Source organism: Natator depressus, chromosome 1, assembly GCF_965152275.1.
Source record: "Natator depressus isolate rNatDep1 chromosome 1, rNatDep2.hap1, whole genome shotgun sequence".
Classification (NCBI taxonomy): domain Eukaryota; kingdom Metazoa; phylum Chordata; order Testudines; family Cheloniidae; genus Natator; species Natator depressus.
The window spans coordinates 184,900,114-184,915,938 of NC_134234.1; the positions used below are offsets into that span (position 1 = coordinate 184,900,114).

At 41.6% G+C, this 15,825-nt stretch overlaps 1 protein-coding gene across 1 annotated transcript in view; it reads right to left on the reverse strand.

Annotated features, from left to right (window-relative positions):
* Positions 1–15,825, reverse strand: part of CRYBG3 (crystallin beta-gamma domain containing 3) — a 123,812-nt gene that overhangs the window by 48,352 nt on the left and 59,635 nt on the right. The window contains exons 5-8 of the mRNA XM_074946918.1: positions 14,627–14,674; positions 14,171–14,286; positions 12,955–13,102; positions 633–769 (exon numbers count right to left, since the gene is read on the reverse strand). Coding sequence (XP_074803019.1) covers positions 633–769; positions 12,955–13,102; positions 14,171–14,286; positions 14,627–14,674 — 449 coding nt within the window. The remainder of the gene's footprint in view (positions 1–632; positions 770–12,954; positions 13,103–14,170; positions 14,287–14,626; positions 14,675–15,825) is intronic.

Genomic DNA, 15,825 nt, shown 5'->3' on the forward strand with positions numbered 1-15,825 from the left:
TCAAGGAAGCTGGATTCATAATGGGAAGCTAGCTTCAACCCTAACCATTGAGTGACTCCTGTGACTCCATAATGATTCTGGAAAAGAGGAAAACATCTCACTCTAGAATGAAAGGACCTGGAAGTTCTGTGCACCGACCTGACAAACTTATTCCCTTTGCTAAACACAAAGTGCTGGACTGGTGAGGGAGTCTGGATTTGGATCATCTTGCATAGCCTTCTGACTAACCACACAGAAAGTAAGGGTACAGTTGCCACTTCAGGAGTGCTTAAGTGATGCAGTATTTTCTGGAATTCACTCACACTGTTATGCTTTTAACAGTGTGGTTGGGTAAAAGGACACTACCGGTCTCCAGTGAACAAGAAGTTGACTCTAGCTGAGCTTCCTCCTCTACTTATACAGGTGGTCAAGGAAAGGTCTACAAGGGGAACAGAGGGAGAATGCCATTGAGAGAGTCAAGCTGCACACCAAGGAATCATAGAACTGGGCTGAAATTTAAACTAGGGAGTCTATGTTAACTTATTTTTATAAATACCATGCCTTTAGAAAAATCCTTTTTGACTGCAAGTGTTTTTTCCTGATATGTCATTCCACCAGCTTGCAAACTACTAGTAAAGAACTCCAATACTCACACTCCTGACTTGACAATTATGTAAAAGGTGCTTTCAACATCCAGTTCTTCTAAATTGGCAACTGCACTCTGTATGCAGACAGGAAACCCCTCTGTGCCACCTTGTGGGCAAAACTCTATTTCTGGAATGCTGCAATCCTGCAGAAACAAATCAGACTGTAAAGGTTATTTACATTTGGAAAGTTTGCCAGTACTGCTAGAAATACAGGTCCTTCCTTTGCAAGCTATGTTTATTTCCCTTTTTTTTTTTCTTAACACAGTAACTTTGGGTTCTACAGAACAATACAACTTTTTAAAAATTAAAGCTGGAATTTTCAGAGTCCTAAAAGAGTTCCACTGACTTTCCATGGGAGTTTAGCACCTAACTCTCTCGTGGGCTCCTTTGAAAATCTCAGCCTAAATATGCTTTTATTAAATTGTATTTACCAACAGAAGAAGCTATGTACATAGTATTTCCGACTTCTCGGTTTAACAACTTTATGATGAAAACAATGAAGTCAACCGGTTGTGATATTACACTATTTTCTTTTTACTACATTTGGATTCAGTGGTGCTTTCTAATTTTCTATAATAAGTATTCATTTAAGAATAGCACACACATATACATGGCTCCTTTTCAGTATCATATAAATTAGGTAATTATGACTGTGTGTAGAGTTACATTAAATATGTCTAAAATAAAATGCAACATTAACTACACAGTTTACAATCAGGCATGCTTATTGATGAGCAGTTTAATGCTTAGTGTATAATAATTTAAATCAATAAAGGAAAAAAGATTCCAGATTTAATATTACATGCAAACCCAGATCCCAATTCAGGAAAGAATTGAAGCACATGATTATGTCCATCTTTATTTCAGGAGGGGCACGTATTCAACTTCAACCATGAGTAACTCTTGGATTTCACTGGAATTGAAGGCTGTACTTACACCTCCTGAATAAGGATGCTTTCCTGGAACAAGGCCTCAAATTATAATTGCTTTAGAAATTTATTTAGGATTGCCTGTTGTTAAGTTTTGCAATGCATATGGCTTACCCCCTCAAATTGTGTAAATTCAATTTTATGTCACTTTAAATAAAAGGGCAGCATTCCAGAGAAAGCCAAAGAAAGTGAAAGCGAAAACAAATGTTTCCAGTGCCAGGTAGCTACCTAATGCTTTTTCTTTATACAGTACATGTTAAGATGGGGGCACTAGGATTTTATCACTGGTGCTCCTATCCATTATCCTATCAGTTCTGGATAAGAGCTTGCCAAGTCTCTCAGTTCTTCCCAAGAAATGTGCAGAGACCGTCTTTAACTATGGTAATTTCAACACAGATATAAAATGTAGCACCAGTGGTGTTCTTTTTTCTTTCTTTCTTTTTTTAAACTAGCTTTTGACACACTACAGCTCAATGTAAGGTTTCCTTTTAGGCCCTGATTCAGCAAAGCAGTTAAGCACTGAAGCGAAAGGGAGTTAACTACTGTTAGAATATATTCAGGTCTGCCTGTAAAGGCCTATACTTTAAGAACTTAGGTGTAGTTTTATCACTTAGCTAGCTACAGAGCTATAAAAACAAAAAATCAAAATCACAGTCCACCTGTGTATGGACCTTCTTTCAATAGGACAGTGTGAGGCCTTGTTCTTAGGCTAAGGCCTTTGGCTATGCAGCAGGGGCAGCCATAAGCTGGGAAGCGTATGGTCACATCCTCGTATTCCAAACCAGTCACATCAAAATAAGGTGGTATTGGGCTGTTAGGAAGATGATCCTGTCCTGATCATGCCCATCACCACCAGATAAAGAAACGGATCTTAAGATGTTTAAAGAAAACTTAGTTTGATAGCATCCTGTCTGGCAAGAAATCACTTCTCAATGGTTGTGGTTCTGAAACCCTCATTTCTGTAGTTTTATTTTTATGGCCCCCACTTTTCTATTGTTAATCTGCCTGGTTCTCTAATTGTTTCTGTCTGCTGTATAATTAATTTTGCTAGGTGTAAGTTAATTAGGGTAGTGGGATATAATTGGTTAGAGAATTATGTTACAATATGCTAGGATTGGTTAGTTAAATTTCAGTAAAATGACTGGTTAAGGTATAGCTGACATTACTACTATATAAACCTCGGATCAAACAGGAAGTGGAGGGGAAATTGGAATTATGCTTGCTGGCACGGAGGGGGGATGGGAACAGGGACACAGGCAAGGCTCTGCGTTGTCAGAGCTGGGAACAGAACACTGGGGAACAGACTCTATTGGCGTATAGAAATAAGCCCGACTGGTGTGAAGGGCTTTGGAATATGCTTGCTTGGAAACTAACCCCAATAAACATCGCATTGTTTGCACTTCAGACTTCTGGTCTTTTGCTGTTTGCTGTCTGTGTGACAAGAATCAGGAAAGTGGGAGGGTTGAGGGAAAGCCCTCTAATAATTACATGGTTTAAAAGTTTGGCATGTGTTTAAATGCTTTGCTCAGACAAGAACATCAAGGGTAAAATCCTCTCCCCTGCTCTGGACCTGTAATCCAAGTGGCATAAAGGGGCCCTAAAAGCCCTGGATCAGAGTGCGGAGAATTCCCCAGGCACAGGCACAACAGCAGAAGTAAAGCTGTTCTCTGAGGACCCTCTCACAAGCATAGGAGGCAAGAGGAGTAGGAACAACACTACAGAGACTTCAGGCATCTTTGTGGCCCATGGGGCAAGGAGGGGCTGATGTAACTTGGACAGCCCCCCAGGGTTATCTAAATTAAGGATGGCCAACCTGTGGCTCCGGAGCCACATGTGGCTCTTCAGAAGTTAATATGTGGCTCCTTGTATAGGCACCGACTCTGGGGCTGGAGCTACAAGCGCCAACTTTCCAATGTGCCAGGGGGTGCTCACTGCTCAACCCCTGGCTCTGCCCCCACTCCACCCCTTCCCACTCCCTCCCCTGAGCCTGCAGTGCCCTCACTCCCCCCCCCCCCCGCCCCAGAGCCCCCTGCATGCCATGAAACAGCTGATTGGGAGGTGCAGGGAGCAGGGGACACTGCTGACTTTTTACTGTGGCTCTTTGGCAATGTACATTGGTAAATTCTGGCTCCTTCTCAGGCTCAGGTTGGCCACCCCTAAATTATGTCAGGGACTGTTTCAGCCTCCAGAGAAGCCTAGGATCAGGATGTATCTCAATTGTACAGCACAGAACCTCACCCCAGGATTGGAAGGCTCTGAATAGGTTCCACTGAGGCAGTAACAAATTATCCAAAAATAAACACAAGTCTCTCTTGCTGGTGCACAAAGTTATTTTGATAGTTATTGAACTGTCAGCAATAAAGTAGCAATTCTGGTAAAATTACTTCAGAGAAACCTGAAGTCACTTTCCCCAAGAGGCCCACAGTACAGTAACATAATACATTAGCAATGCTCTCTCACACAATCACATTTCCTTTGTATTGTACCTAGCAAACAATGCACAGTATTTGTTTTCAGCCATAAAAGATTGTAACACTATGCTTTTGTATCAGAAGATCAAAAACAGAAAGATATTGTAGCAAATTGCCAGCACAATACTACCTTATAGAAAATTGCTAAGAAAATGCTGCACTTGCCTCTGGCTCTAAATATACAGTTGAGCAGGTAAAAAAGTCCAATTTGTAGTTCACATGAGTATGTGCATGTGATACAGCCACAATGAAGAGATATTTTCTAAGGCTCATGTTTTCTGCTATAATCTGTATATTTTGTAATCCAGGCTTTCAAAGTTTGCTTGTTTGTGATTTTCCTAATGAATTAGGCAGTAACTGCTTAAGGTACAAGAAAATCTCTCTCTTTCCTTCCTTCCCTCTCCTCCTTATATATCATATACTGTTTATACATTTATGACTTTAGCCTATACAACATGCACCCATATTCTGGAATCAAACAATTCAGTTTTTGTTAAGAAAATTAGAACTTTCTACCATAAAATTCAAGAGAGAATTATGCCAAAAATAATTTTCAGCAAGCATAATACAGTGATTACATGGTGAGAAAGGTGGAGAAATAAGGTATTTTTAACTGCACAGACACAGTATCTCATATGAGTCAATATTTGTTTTGTTTCAGTTTACCTAAGGAGCATCATTCTAAAGTTGATGCTTGGAATGAGTCTATATGCTTCTTATTATTCTTTTGGAAATGCTTCCAGATTTGTTTTTAGTTTTAGTGCTCATCAAAAGCGCTCCACTGACAGCACTAAAGACTGGAATAATATAGTTCTTCACAAAGAAGGTGAAGCCCAAGCAGGGGCAGTGCAAGCTCCCTAATTTTGTCTTAGTATCCGTCCAGCCTGACTTGGAGGCCCATAAACTTGACCTCTCTACTAATTATGATGATGTTTTTGCGAACTGCACCAATTCCTTTCACAGTGTTACACAGTAACTTGTGGTCATGACCAAAAGCAATTAACCCATCAATTTTTAAAGGTAATACAATTTTTGAGCAAACAATATGTAATTTTAATTTTATACATGCAATTTTATTATGCAAGTCAATGGGATTAGGCTCATAAGGGCTCAAATCACTTAGGAAAATGAGATTTAGGCTCCTAATCAGTTAGACATTGCAAAACTTATCTCAGCAACACATACATATCTTTAAAAATCTAGGCCTAGGTTACAAACTGTGCCCTGATTTACACCCAATGGATGAAATTCTGTGCTGTAATAAACTGGTCCCCTAGAAGCCAAACAAAGTTTCATCAGTTTATTTGGGGGATGAAGTTAGCCCACTGACTTCAGAGCAAGGTAAAATTTACCCTGAGGTGTTATTGTACAAGATACATATTACATCTTTGCAAATATATACCCATACTGTACCATAGTTTATATATTTTAAATATGTGGACTTTAGATCAGTAAATATTTGCCCTGGGATAATCAGATCTGCCTGAACAAACTTATTTAGCAGGCAGCATTACTTACTGAAACTTCAGTAAGACTTTTAATGAAACCAGTCTTTACAAAACAAAATCTCCAAAAATGTGATAATTTGGAGGTTAAGAACCAGTACCTCCTATCTGAACCCCTTCAAATTTCAGATACCTGAATGCAAATCCATCACCACACTTGGTTTCAGGTCAGATACAAAACTGAAAAAAAAGTTTGTTTTCCAATTTATGGTCATATGGAACCAAAATCATGCAAGAACCATTATTTTACTGAGATGTCAGGTCAGAATAGTAGAAACCTTACATGAACAGCTTATCTTGGTGAAATTTTTATCATTTGGGGCTGATATAACCTTGGAATATTCCAACCATATTATACCTAAAATCTAGCTATTATGACAAGTTTGAAGCTGAAGCAGTCTAAACCAAATCTGGGTCTGATCACCATACCTCCTTGAATCCTCTCTAATTTCTTTTTATATAAATCTGATAGATCCAAAATAATCTCCAGGGATATTCCACTTTGTTACTGTAAAAATCACAAAAACATTATAGTTTGCTACTTAATAAACTGAGATTTAGTAAAGGGCACATCCTTGTGCAAACGCAATTATTTCCAAATATAAACAATAGGTGGGCATTTCTGCCTGCTGGGGTCATGTTACTAAGGCACAGGAAAAAAAAAAAAAAAAGAGTTAAACGGAGAGAAAGACATCACTGAATAGTGGTGTTCATTTGCCGTGGTAATGAGTGCTGTCTAAGTGCTTCAGGGAGCACCACTCTCTATTCCTCTCTGCCTTTAACATTAAACATCTTCAAGGTGCCATGACTGTTTCTCTTCTCTTCTCCTCTCCTCCCCACCATCACCATTCTGGGGCTAGATTACTTCCTCCATGGTTCCATAGGAGCAACAAACTGCTGCTTCCCTCCTCAGGATCTTTAGGGACCACCAGAAAAGGCAACTCCTTTCTTCAGTCTGGAAAGTGGTTCAGGGAATATCCAAACCAACCCTCAGAGAATAGGGACTTCGGAAACAGTCCTATTCCCACTGGCAGCAGGTTTGCGACAAAGCAGGCTTAACTAGTGTCTCCAAATCCTTAGCGTTAAAGGTCACAGTTCAGGACTAGGTGCACCTTTAATCCCTCTCCAGTCTCATGGAGCACTACACAGGTTGCCAGGGCTGCACCTTCACCTCTCTCGGCATAGAATCCCGCCATTCTCCCACTTCTAGTTCAGGCCCTGGGTGCCAACCATGATTACTCAGCAGGTCCAGCTGAGTTCAGATATCTGCAAATCTTCCCTTTGGGGACTTGTGACCAGTAGTCTTTTTATCCATCCCAGGTTCTTTGTGCCCTTTTTCCCCACTTAGACCCCCCCTCCCCTCCTGTAGTTACAAGCCAGAATGGTGAGCTGTGCATGGTTGGAGGGGAAATTTAAAAAATGAATGACATGTGCATTGTCCATTAGACGCTGGTAAGTGCAGCTATCTGAAGCGATTTTTCCGTTTTCCTGCAAGTATCTGCTGCTTGAATGAACCGCTTATTCTCATCCAGTAAACCACACAATGACAATCAGAAAAACAGGTGGAACATATAATCTTCATAAAAGATTACAGGCATTCCTACATCCTTCACATTAAATAGCAGAGTCCCCTATCAACTTCGCTCTAGGGATTCTGAAGTGTCTCTCCTAGGCCAGGGAGCTCATGATTACGCTATTCCCCTCCAATGTAAAGGCAGCTGAGGTGTTACCTGCTGCTGCTCAGTTACAAGCTTCTTGACAGGAGGGCCGTTTCCTGGCTAACCAGCATGAGGGTATTGTGACAAGGCACCTCCTTTTCTCACCAGACTTAGTGCTTCCCCCTCTGGCGATGGCAGGCCTGGGGTAAATCAGCCCTTTGGTCATCTTTTCAGTGTAGGCCTCAGGGTCGATCTAAGGGGGGGATCCTTCACCAAATAAAAAGGAAACAGTGTCATAAATACAAAAACCAAGGGGGAAACCTTTCCCTACCTCCTAGCTGGGGCGTCATCCCGTTGTTTGCCTTTGGGTGTCAGTCCTTCCCCTAGCCAGCACTCAGGTTTGGCTGTTTCCCCCATGAGAAGGAGTACAGCCCCTCTCTGGAGCAGCTTGCCCTGCTGCCTCTAGCCTGGCAGCAGCTTGTCTCTCTCTCTTCCCCCTTTCTCTGAGAAGGGGCTTTAAAAAGTCTCAGGCAGCCCTTAATTGGATTCAGGTGTCCCTAACTGACCTGAGGTAATCCCTTCTCAGCTAGTAGGGAAGAGGGCCTTTAACATTCTAGGTCTAACATATCTGCCTTCCAGGCCACACAAACCTATTGAAGACCTGTAAATCTGTCTGAAAGCAGTTTCTGGTGACTGTCAAATTCTCTAGCACCCTCTTTCAGCTGTCCGGCCTGACTTTGTCACAGTACACATAGGCTCCGGGAACCAAAAACCTCTCCAGGATGGATAAGGTAGTGACCTTTTTCTGCAGACAACTGAGGTTCTGAGGGGCAAGCCCATCACCTAGCATCCCCTTTTGATTTCCAGAGACCTGTGAAAAGAGCTACCTGTGTCCAGGACAAGAATTATATGACTCTGAATCTCTGAGGAGGTCTTACAAGAAACTGGGATCTGAGGGTTTGAGATGGCTGGCTGAGTGGGCTGAGCTATGGAAACAGCAATCAATCAGCCTGTGTCTGTGGAGATTTCACTGGCCTGACCTGATGTTCATGTACCTGGGTAGAACCCAACCTCACCCTTATTTCAAGTGGGTTTGAGTTTCTCTAGTTGCACAATCCATTTCTTTGGGATTTAGTTTTGGTTCTTGCAAATTAAACACACCATACATCCAATTTGCATCCACAATGAGCTGAGCCACAAGCTACCACAAAGTTAACAGAATCTCTGCTTCATGTGGAGACTTTCACCCAAATCAGAACACTGAGCTACTGTCCAGTTGTTTTCCAGTACACTAACATCTGCCCTGTAAAAATAAAATATTAAATGCACCACCACAGCTTCCTCCATAAATGTCTGTCTTCCTCCTGCCAGTGCACTATCCTATCCCCAATTATTTAACTAACTTATAAAGATGCTATTTGAGGACATCCAACACACACAAAAAACACAATAAAAAAACATTAAAAAATTAAAAGAAAAACCAACCAGCCCAGCCACACAGCCAATATCATCAAACTGATTGGACAGAAAGGTAAACCCAATAGTCATCAGGCAAACCACCCCATTAACAAAAGGGATGATAGTCAAACCTTCCAACACAGCTCCAACAACGTTGCAAACTTTCCCATGTCACACACATATATCAACTCCAAAAGGTCAAGGATTGATCAATTAAAATATATAGTGCATAGTAAACTTCCCCTTAAAAAGGAGTTTCATAAGGCACTGATTTAAGCACGTATGCACACCCTGAAAAGGCATACTTCCGTTAGGCCCCGATTCTAGGAAAAATCTTCAGCTAAGGAATTCCTACACACAACAAAGTTCTGCATGAACCTAGGGACTGATAGCAGAACAGCCTATCACAATTGCTAGGCAAAAGGTCATTGCTCAAGTATTTGGGGACTTGTCTATAAAATGCTAATATTAAAACCTTGTATTGCAGTGTACAACAATCCCAGCTGTGGTCCACAAAAACAAACCATGCCAGGGAGACTGGAAAAAGGATTTCATGGTTGACCAAAACCTACTTAACTCTTCTTTTAAAAATTTCTAGTGATTGTGACAATTATTATTAGTGTTCTCACTATCCAAAGGTTTCCTCTAACATCCTAGATCAGGGATTGGCAAACTTTTTGGCCCAAGGGCCAAATCTGAGTACGGAAATTATATGGCGGGCTATGAATGCTCACAAAATTGGGGTTGGGGTGCAGGAGGGGGTGAGGACTCTGGCCAGGGGTGCGGGCTCTGGGGTGGAATCAGAAATGAGGAGTTCAGGGTGCGGGAGGGTGCTCCAGGCTGGGGCAGGGGTTTGGGGTGAGGGCTCCGGCTGGAGGTGTGGACTCTGGGGTGGGGTTGGGGATGAGGGGTTTGGGGTGCAGGAGGGTGCTCCAGGCTGGGATTAAGGGGTTTGGAGGGTGGGAAGGAGATCAGGGCTGGGATAGGGGGTTGGGGCATGGGGCATGGGAGGGGGTGCAGGCTCCGGGTGGGGATTACCTCAAGCATCTGCTGGAAGCAGCAGCCTGTCCCACTCTCTGGCTCCTACGTGGCAGTGTGGCCAGGTGGTTCTGTGAGCTGCCCTGTCCGCAGGCACCGCCCCCGCAACTCCCATTGGCCACAGTCCCCAGCCAATGGGAGCTGCGGGGGCGGCGCTTGGGGTGGAGGCAGCGTGTGAAGCCGCCTGGCTGCTCCTACATGTAGGAGCCAGAGGGGGGGACATGCCGCTGCTTCCGGGAGCTGCGCGGAGCTGTGGCACATGCATGCAGAGCAGGCCCTGACCCCACTCCCCAGCGAGAGCTCGAGGGCCAGATTAAATCGTCTGGCAGGCCGTCCTAGATACATTCATCCTCCTCTAATCTTAGCCCATAGTTCCTTATTTTATTACTGGTGTTGAATTTCAGTAATTCGTTGCTTCTTTTCCAATATTCATAATTCATATTCTGTCCTGTAATGTTTCCTCTTAGCATCAGCTTTTTGCACTCAACAAATTAAGTTCACTATTCTCATAAGTCATGTCCTCAGTTGACTTCTTTTGAATTTCTCTCTTTTCTTCTCAATCTTTAAGTGGGAATGAAACTTGTTTACCATCAATGGCTTGATATTATGCCCATTTCTCACTGGTGACACAAATATTATAAATTTTGAAATGATTAGTAGACCAGCAGAGATGCAAAAATACCAATTTTAATATGATGCTTTCACATTTTAATACAAGTTACAATTCATTCACAATAAAGGGCTCTCACCATGTGAACTTTTAGAATGCTGTGCTCAGCAAAATGAGTGCAGATTCTTTTTAAATCACAAGGTCTGCTAAATATATTGCTCTTTCAATGAACAATAACAGATGCATTATGTTTAGTTTTATGCTCTTGATTTTTATTTTTAAACAAAGTGGCTTTTTAATTTCTGGATGCAAATACAATCATATTTTGTAGGTGTTCCACTAACCCTTATGAATCCCAACTGAGCCTTTGGCTATTATTGTGATGCTGGGTACATATGTTACATGGATACAGAAAATGCACCTATATTACATGTAAGTACAGAAACTCCTCACTTAAAGTCATCCCGGTTAACATTGTTTCATTGCTGATCAATTAGGGAACATGCTCGTTTAAAGTTGTGCAATGCTCCCTTATAACGTGGTTTGGCAGCCACCTGCTTTGTCCACTGCTTGAAGAAAGAGCAGCCTGTTGGAGCTAGTGGTGGGGGCTTGGAACCAAGGTGGACCAGCAGCCCCCCATCAGATCCCCTAAGTTCCCAGTGCTATGTGCTGCTCCTGTCCTCTGCCTTGGAGCTGCTCCCGGGAGCCTCCTGCTTGCTGCGGGGGGAGGGGGGGCGCAGAAGGAGGAGGAGGAGAGGGGTGTTAATGTCAGGGTGTCCCCCTTCCCCGACTCTGTTACCCCATTAAGCCATCTCCACAGAGCAAGGGGGACATGACAGGGCTCAGGACGGAGGGAGCTTGCTGGCAGCAGCTGCTGTCTCAACTTGCTGATCTACAGTACTTAAAAAGGCAGTGTACTTAGAGTATGGTCAGCATACTTAAAGGGGCAATGCACATCTCTCTCTCTCTCTCTCTCTCTCCCCCCCCACACACACAAGGTGTGCCTCTCTGTCTCTCTCTGCCATGCTTTCTCTCCTCCCTCCATTCCTGCTGCCTTGTAGAGTGAGAGGCTACATTAACAAGTGTTAACCCTTGAGGGCTGAGTGCCAGTTCATCATTTAGCAGTAAGGCATTCCCCGGCAAATATCCCACCCTCTTCCTTCACCACCTCAACCAAGCTTAACAATCATCATTCTTGTGTACAGTACTAAATTGTTTAAAACTTATCCTGTGTATAGGTGTATGTGTGTGTGTGTGTGTATATTTCAGTATAGTCTTTTGTCTGGCGAACAAAATTTCCGTGGAACTTAAGCGAATCCAATTTCCCCAGAAGAATTAATGTAAATAGGTGGGGGTTAACATCATTTCGCTTAAAGTAGCATTTTCCAGGAACATAACAACAATGTTAAGCGAGGAGTTACTGCAATACAATTTCAGCCCAAACTATATACTAAGAAAAGCAGTTCTCTTCCCTTTAGCCATATCTGGATTTGATAGTGAATTCTAAGTACAGACTTGGGATTGTGCATATTAGAAACTGAAATATCATGATAGCAAGTTGGTATATACTTGACAAACCACACAGATGATATGCAATGAAGCTTGATAAATACGAGAATACCCAGTGAACATCATGGTGTTTAGACCCATTCCTTCCCCATTTTACTGACAAAGGATACTGTAACAGGGGCAGTTCCTAAAATGCTACATGGAGCCATCCTAAACTAAAGATTAAGAGTAACAACTACTGACTCACTGGCAGGTGGATTTTAACTCTAATTGAGATACAAGACATTTCTCTGTAGCAGAGGGGACTAGAACATAGAGTAGATTCTACAGGAGATCCTGGGAACAGGCAAGCTTGGGGAGAAAGGTTAGGCTGAGGTTCATGTTTTGTTTTTGTTATCTGAGTTATGTGGTGTGTTTTTCCAGTCCCATATTTTATTTCCATAAGTGAAATCTGGCTTATACCTATTCAAAAGGGACTCACTTAACTGAACATCACAGTCGGTCATGTTTCTGAACTGTCTCTTATCTAATCATCTTAAGTCTATTACACCCATCAGTATATTATCTGCAAGAATATTACAGTAACTGAAAAAAACTATATTGGAAAATGGTAAGGCACAATTTTTAAAGAATATTTGGTACAGATACTAATTAGCGACCATTAGTGCCCAAAAGGAGAACCACACAGACTGTTGTGGACAGTCCAGTGTTTAACAGAAAAATGTTTGTAACAAAGAATCAGAATTAATTCCTATGATTTAAATTAATTGGGCAATCAAATGTCTGTGATAAAGAAGGAGCAGCAGTGAGTCAGGCTGAAGATTTTTGTGGGGCAAGAGCATATAAACTATCTGCTTATTACATTCAGAGGAAGATGAGTAGACTTAGGCACTTAAGAAGAAAGTGAAGAGTACAGTCTTGGGTTGGGAAGAAGAAAGTTGAAGAATTGGACAGTGAGGTAAGGATCAAAAGGCTTCAAAAAGTTCAAAACTCTGAGACTTGTGTCAACAGTCTGAAGGTCCCCTGGCCACTAGTCTGAAGACGAGACAGGAAACATACAGCAGACACGCAGCATCCGTTCTTACAAGGACACTGCTACTATTGATGTTAACGTTTGCATTTTGTGTCCTATTATCAACAAAGTCTATACCTTTGTTACGTGTTTGATAGAACCAACTGCAAGGTTCCTTGGATGGTGTTTCATGTCCCGAAGATCCCAAAGACGATTCAGGACCATTTCTCCTTCTTCTAGCACATATTTCTCTCCTTGGAATTTTGGTTTTTCATACAAAATCCAGCTGTAATAATGAAATCATTAAGAGAATTGTAACTATTATGCAGACTAAAACCATGGCTATACAACACTCATGCTAGGAAAGTTCAGTAGAGAGCTCTTTCCACGAAGCCAGTTATCAGTGTCCCTTCATGCACTGTCCCTCTCTATCCATATTCCACTTGTCAAACGTAAGTTGTGCTTCATTTCTGTACTTAAAAAATAAAATAGTCATTTCTTCCCTTCTATTATATAGCTCTGTGTCCCAAACATATATATTTAGATGCACCTACTTGAGAGCCCAAGGTTATGACTAACCAGAATGATTAAAAGCCTTATTTGCAGAAATCTAAGCAGTAATTGGAAAAGCGAAGCAAGTTAAACACCCTACTTTTCTAGTTCCAGGCGAATTAACTAAGCCGGGTCCTGGATTCCATATAATTGTAAAACATGCAACTACCACTATGGCACCCAGTGGTTACTAAACAAGCATAAAACATTTGAAGAAATAACTGGGCCAGTCTCAAACTATATTAATGTTACCATGAAACTGTATTATGGTGTGGGGGAGAAGAATGGTCTGATGCACTTACTTCAAGAAGCCTATGCTGTATAAAATAACTGTAGGCACACATGTATGACAGATGCATTCACAGCCTTAGCTTTCCAAAGCATCTATTACCTCATTGTGCACTAAAGCTTTGCAAATGGATTTAGAAAGATTCATATAGTCTATCCTAAATATTCTTCTGTATCTCACTATGTCTATGCTCCCTTTTTAACGCCATGTTTCAAACAGCAGCTGAGCATGTATGTCTTACAGCTCATTTTACAACATCACGTGGTTAATGAAATTAAACTGTGAAAACTTAGCTTTGGTTACAAAACAAACTTCCTTCTGCTTTAAGCTAGTTCCCAGCAGAGGGAATACTTACCATATTGCTTTACTTGTAAATGTCACTGTAATTATAAACCAAGAAAAGATGCTCCTGCATATCAAGCTTGTGTTATAAATAATAGAGGCAGAGGTACAACAAAAATACACATTTATCTTCTGAAAAGATACCATTTAAATAAGGCATGTATTACTTACCATCCTCTAACAACTCTAAGCAATGTTCCTACTGGAAAGATCCAGGATGTGGCATCTGGTAGATCATGGTATATTTCTCGTTTACTTTTCTCCCCATGAATGTCATAAATAATCATCTAAAACAACAGACATTATATGTGCACAAGGGGCACTTCAACATATGGATTAGGTTCCTAATTTCTGCTTTTTATTAAACAGGTTCTGATTTCGTATATGCGCTACCAGCACTGCACATATTTTCTTCAATTGTAGACTGCTGAACTAAATAATCAGACAAACTAAGCAGGCTTCCCCTAGGCTAGAATTTTTTTGCATCTAATCTAATGATTAGCATGTGCAGCATTACAAGTACTCAAATTTGACATAACGTTTTTTCTTTCAAAATTTTGCTACTCCTTAAAATATTGATGGTGATTTAAATCATATTAACCTACACCGTGACAAGATCACACTTACTTTTCCTGGTCTTGGATTGCATTCAAGGCTCTTCCTGTCAATAAGATTCTGAAATTAAAATGATGTGGAAAATAACCATTAAAACTGCAACAGTAGCGCACAGAATTGTTTAAGACCAGTGTTCCTTGAAAACATATTACTTTAATTAGTGACAACAGCTGATCCTAGCCTCACTGTTATGCAAATTAGGCTTAGGCAGTTTAATGCAGTGGGTCAAAAAAATAATCCTTAAAAAACCCACAAATGTTAGATGAGGAGAGCTTTAATGAAAATCAGAACCATGTAGAACTATTTCCTCCCACACTCCCCCTTCCCCAAACTAGAAGAGAGATATTGTACCACACCAGAGCTTATTTCTTCAGGCTATGACACTCTTACTTGTGACCACTCTCTTCCATTTCCCCAAATCATCACAAAATACTACTTCTCTCCTCTCAACTGACCTCGCTTTAAATAAACTGAAACAGGAGTGCTAATCCGTAGAAAGAGCTTGACTATTTGGCTGCAGCTATGGCCTTGTCTACACTTGTGGCAGAGCGTATGATACATGTAGCACAGGGAAAAGCAGGTTGTGTGTACACTGTGGTGTGTAGCTACGCGCAGCAGTGAAAGGCTCTGGCAGCGGGAAGATGCTGCAGCCTTTTCCAGTTCCCTCCCCAATTGCCAGAGCATTTCCCTGCTGTAGGAGCCTTTTGCTGAGGTGGGGAAAGGCTCCATCAGGGAGGAGGCCACTGGACACTACACTTCCAAAAACAGCAGTGTGGACATGGGAGGCACTGCTTGGGTGTGTAGGGAGCCATGTAGAGCATACACCCTAATATTCTGGTGTGTCTGTTCTCTACTCACATAAGCAGTGCTTCCCATCTACACTGCTATTTATACCCATGCTGGGGGTGGGGGTGTGCAATGCCTGTATTCCACATGCCACGGTAAGTGTAGACATAGCTGAGTTGGAGGCTACAGAAGAACTGAAGGATACACCAAACACTGAACCATATTCTCAGGGAGTAAAGGAACAATAAAATCAAAAGTAAAGTAAATGTAAAAGAGCAGTTTTTCAAGACAATTTTATTCCCCTCCTTGAACTCTCTGTGTGCCTTGTCCCAGTCATCTTCACATTTAAAATGCCATTCAAAGGACAAGCCTGCATGTTGCTATTATTGAGTGTATTTTCTATTTACTTGCTGTTTTACTGTTAG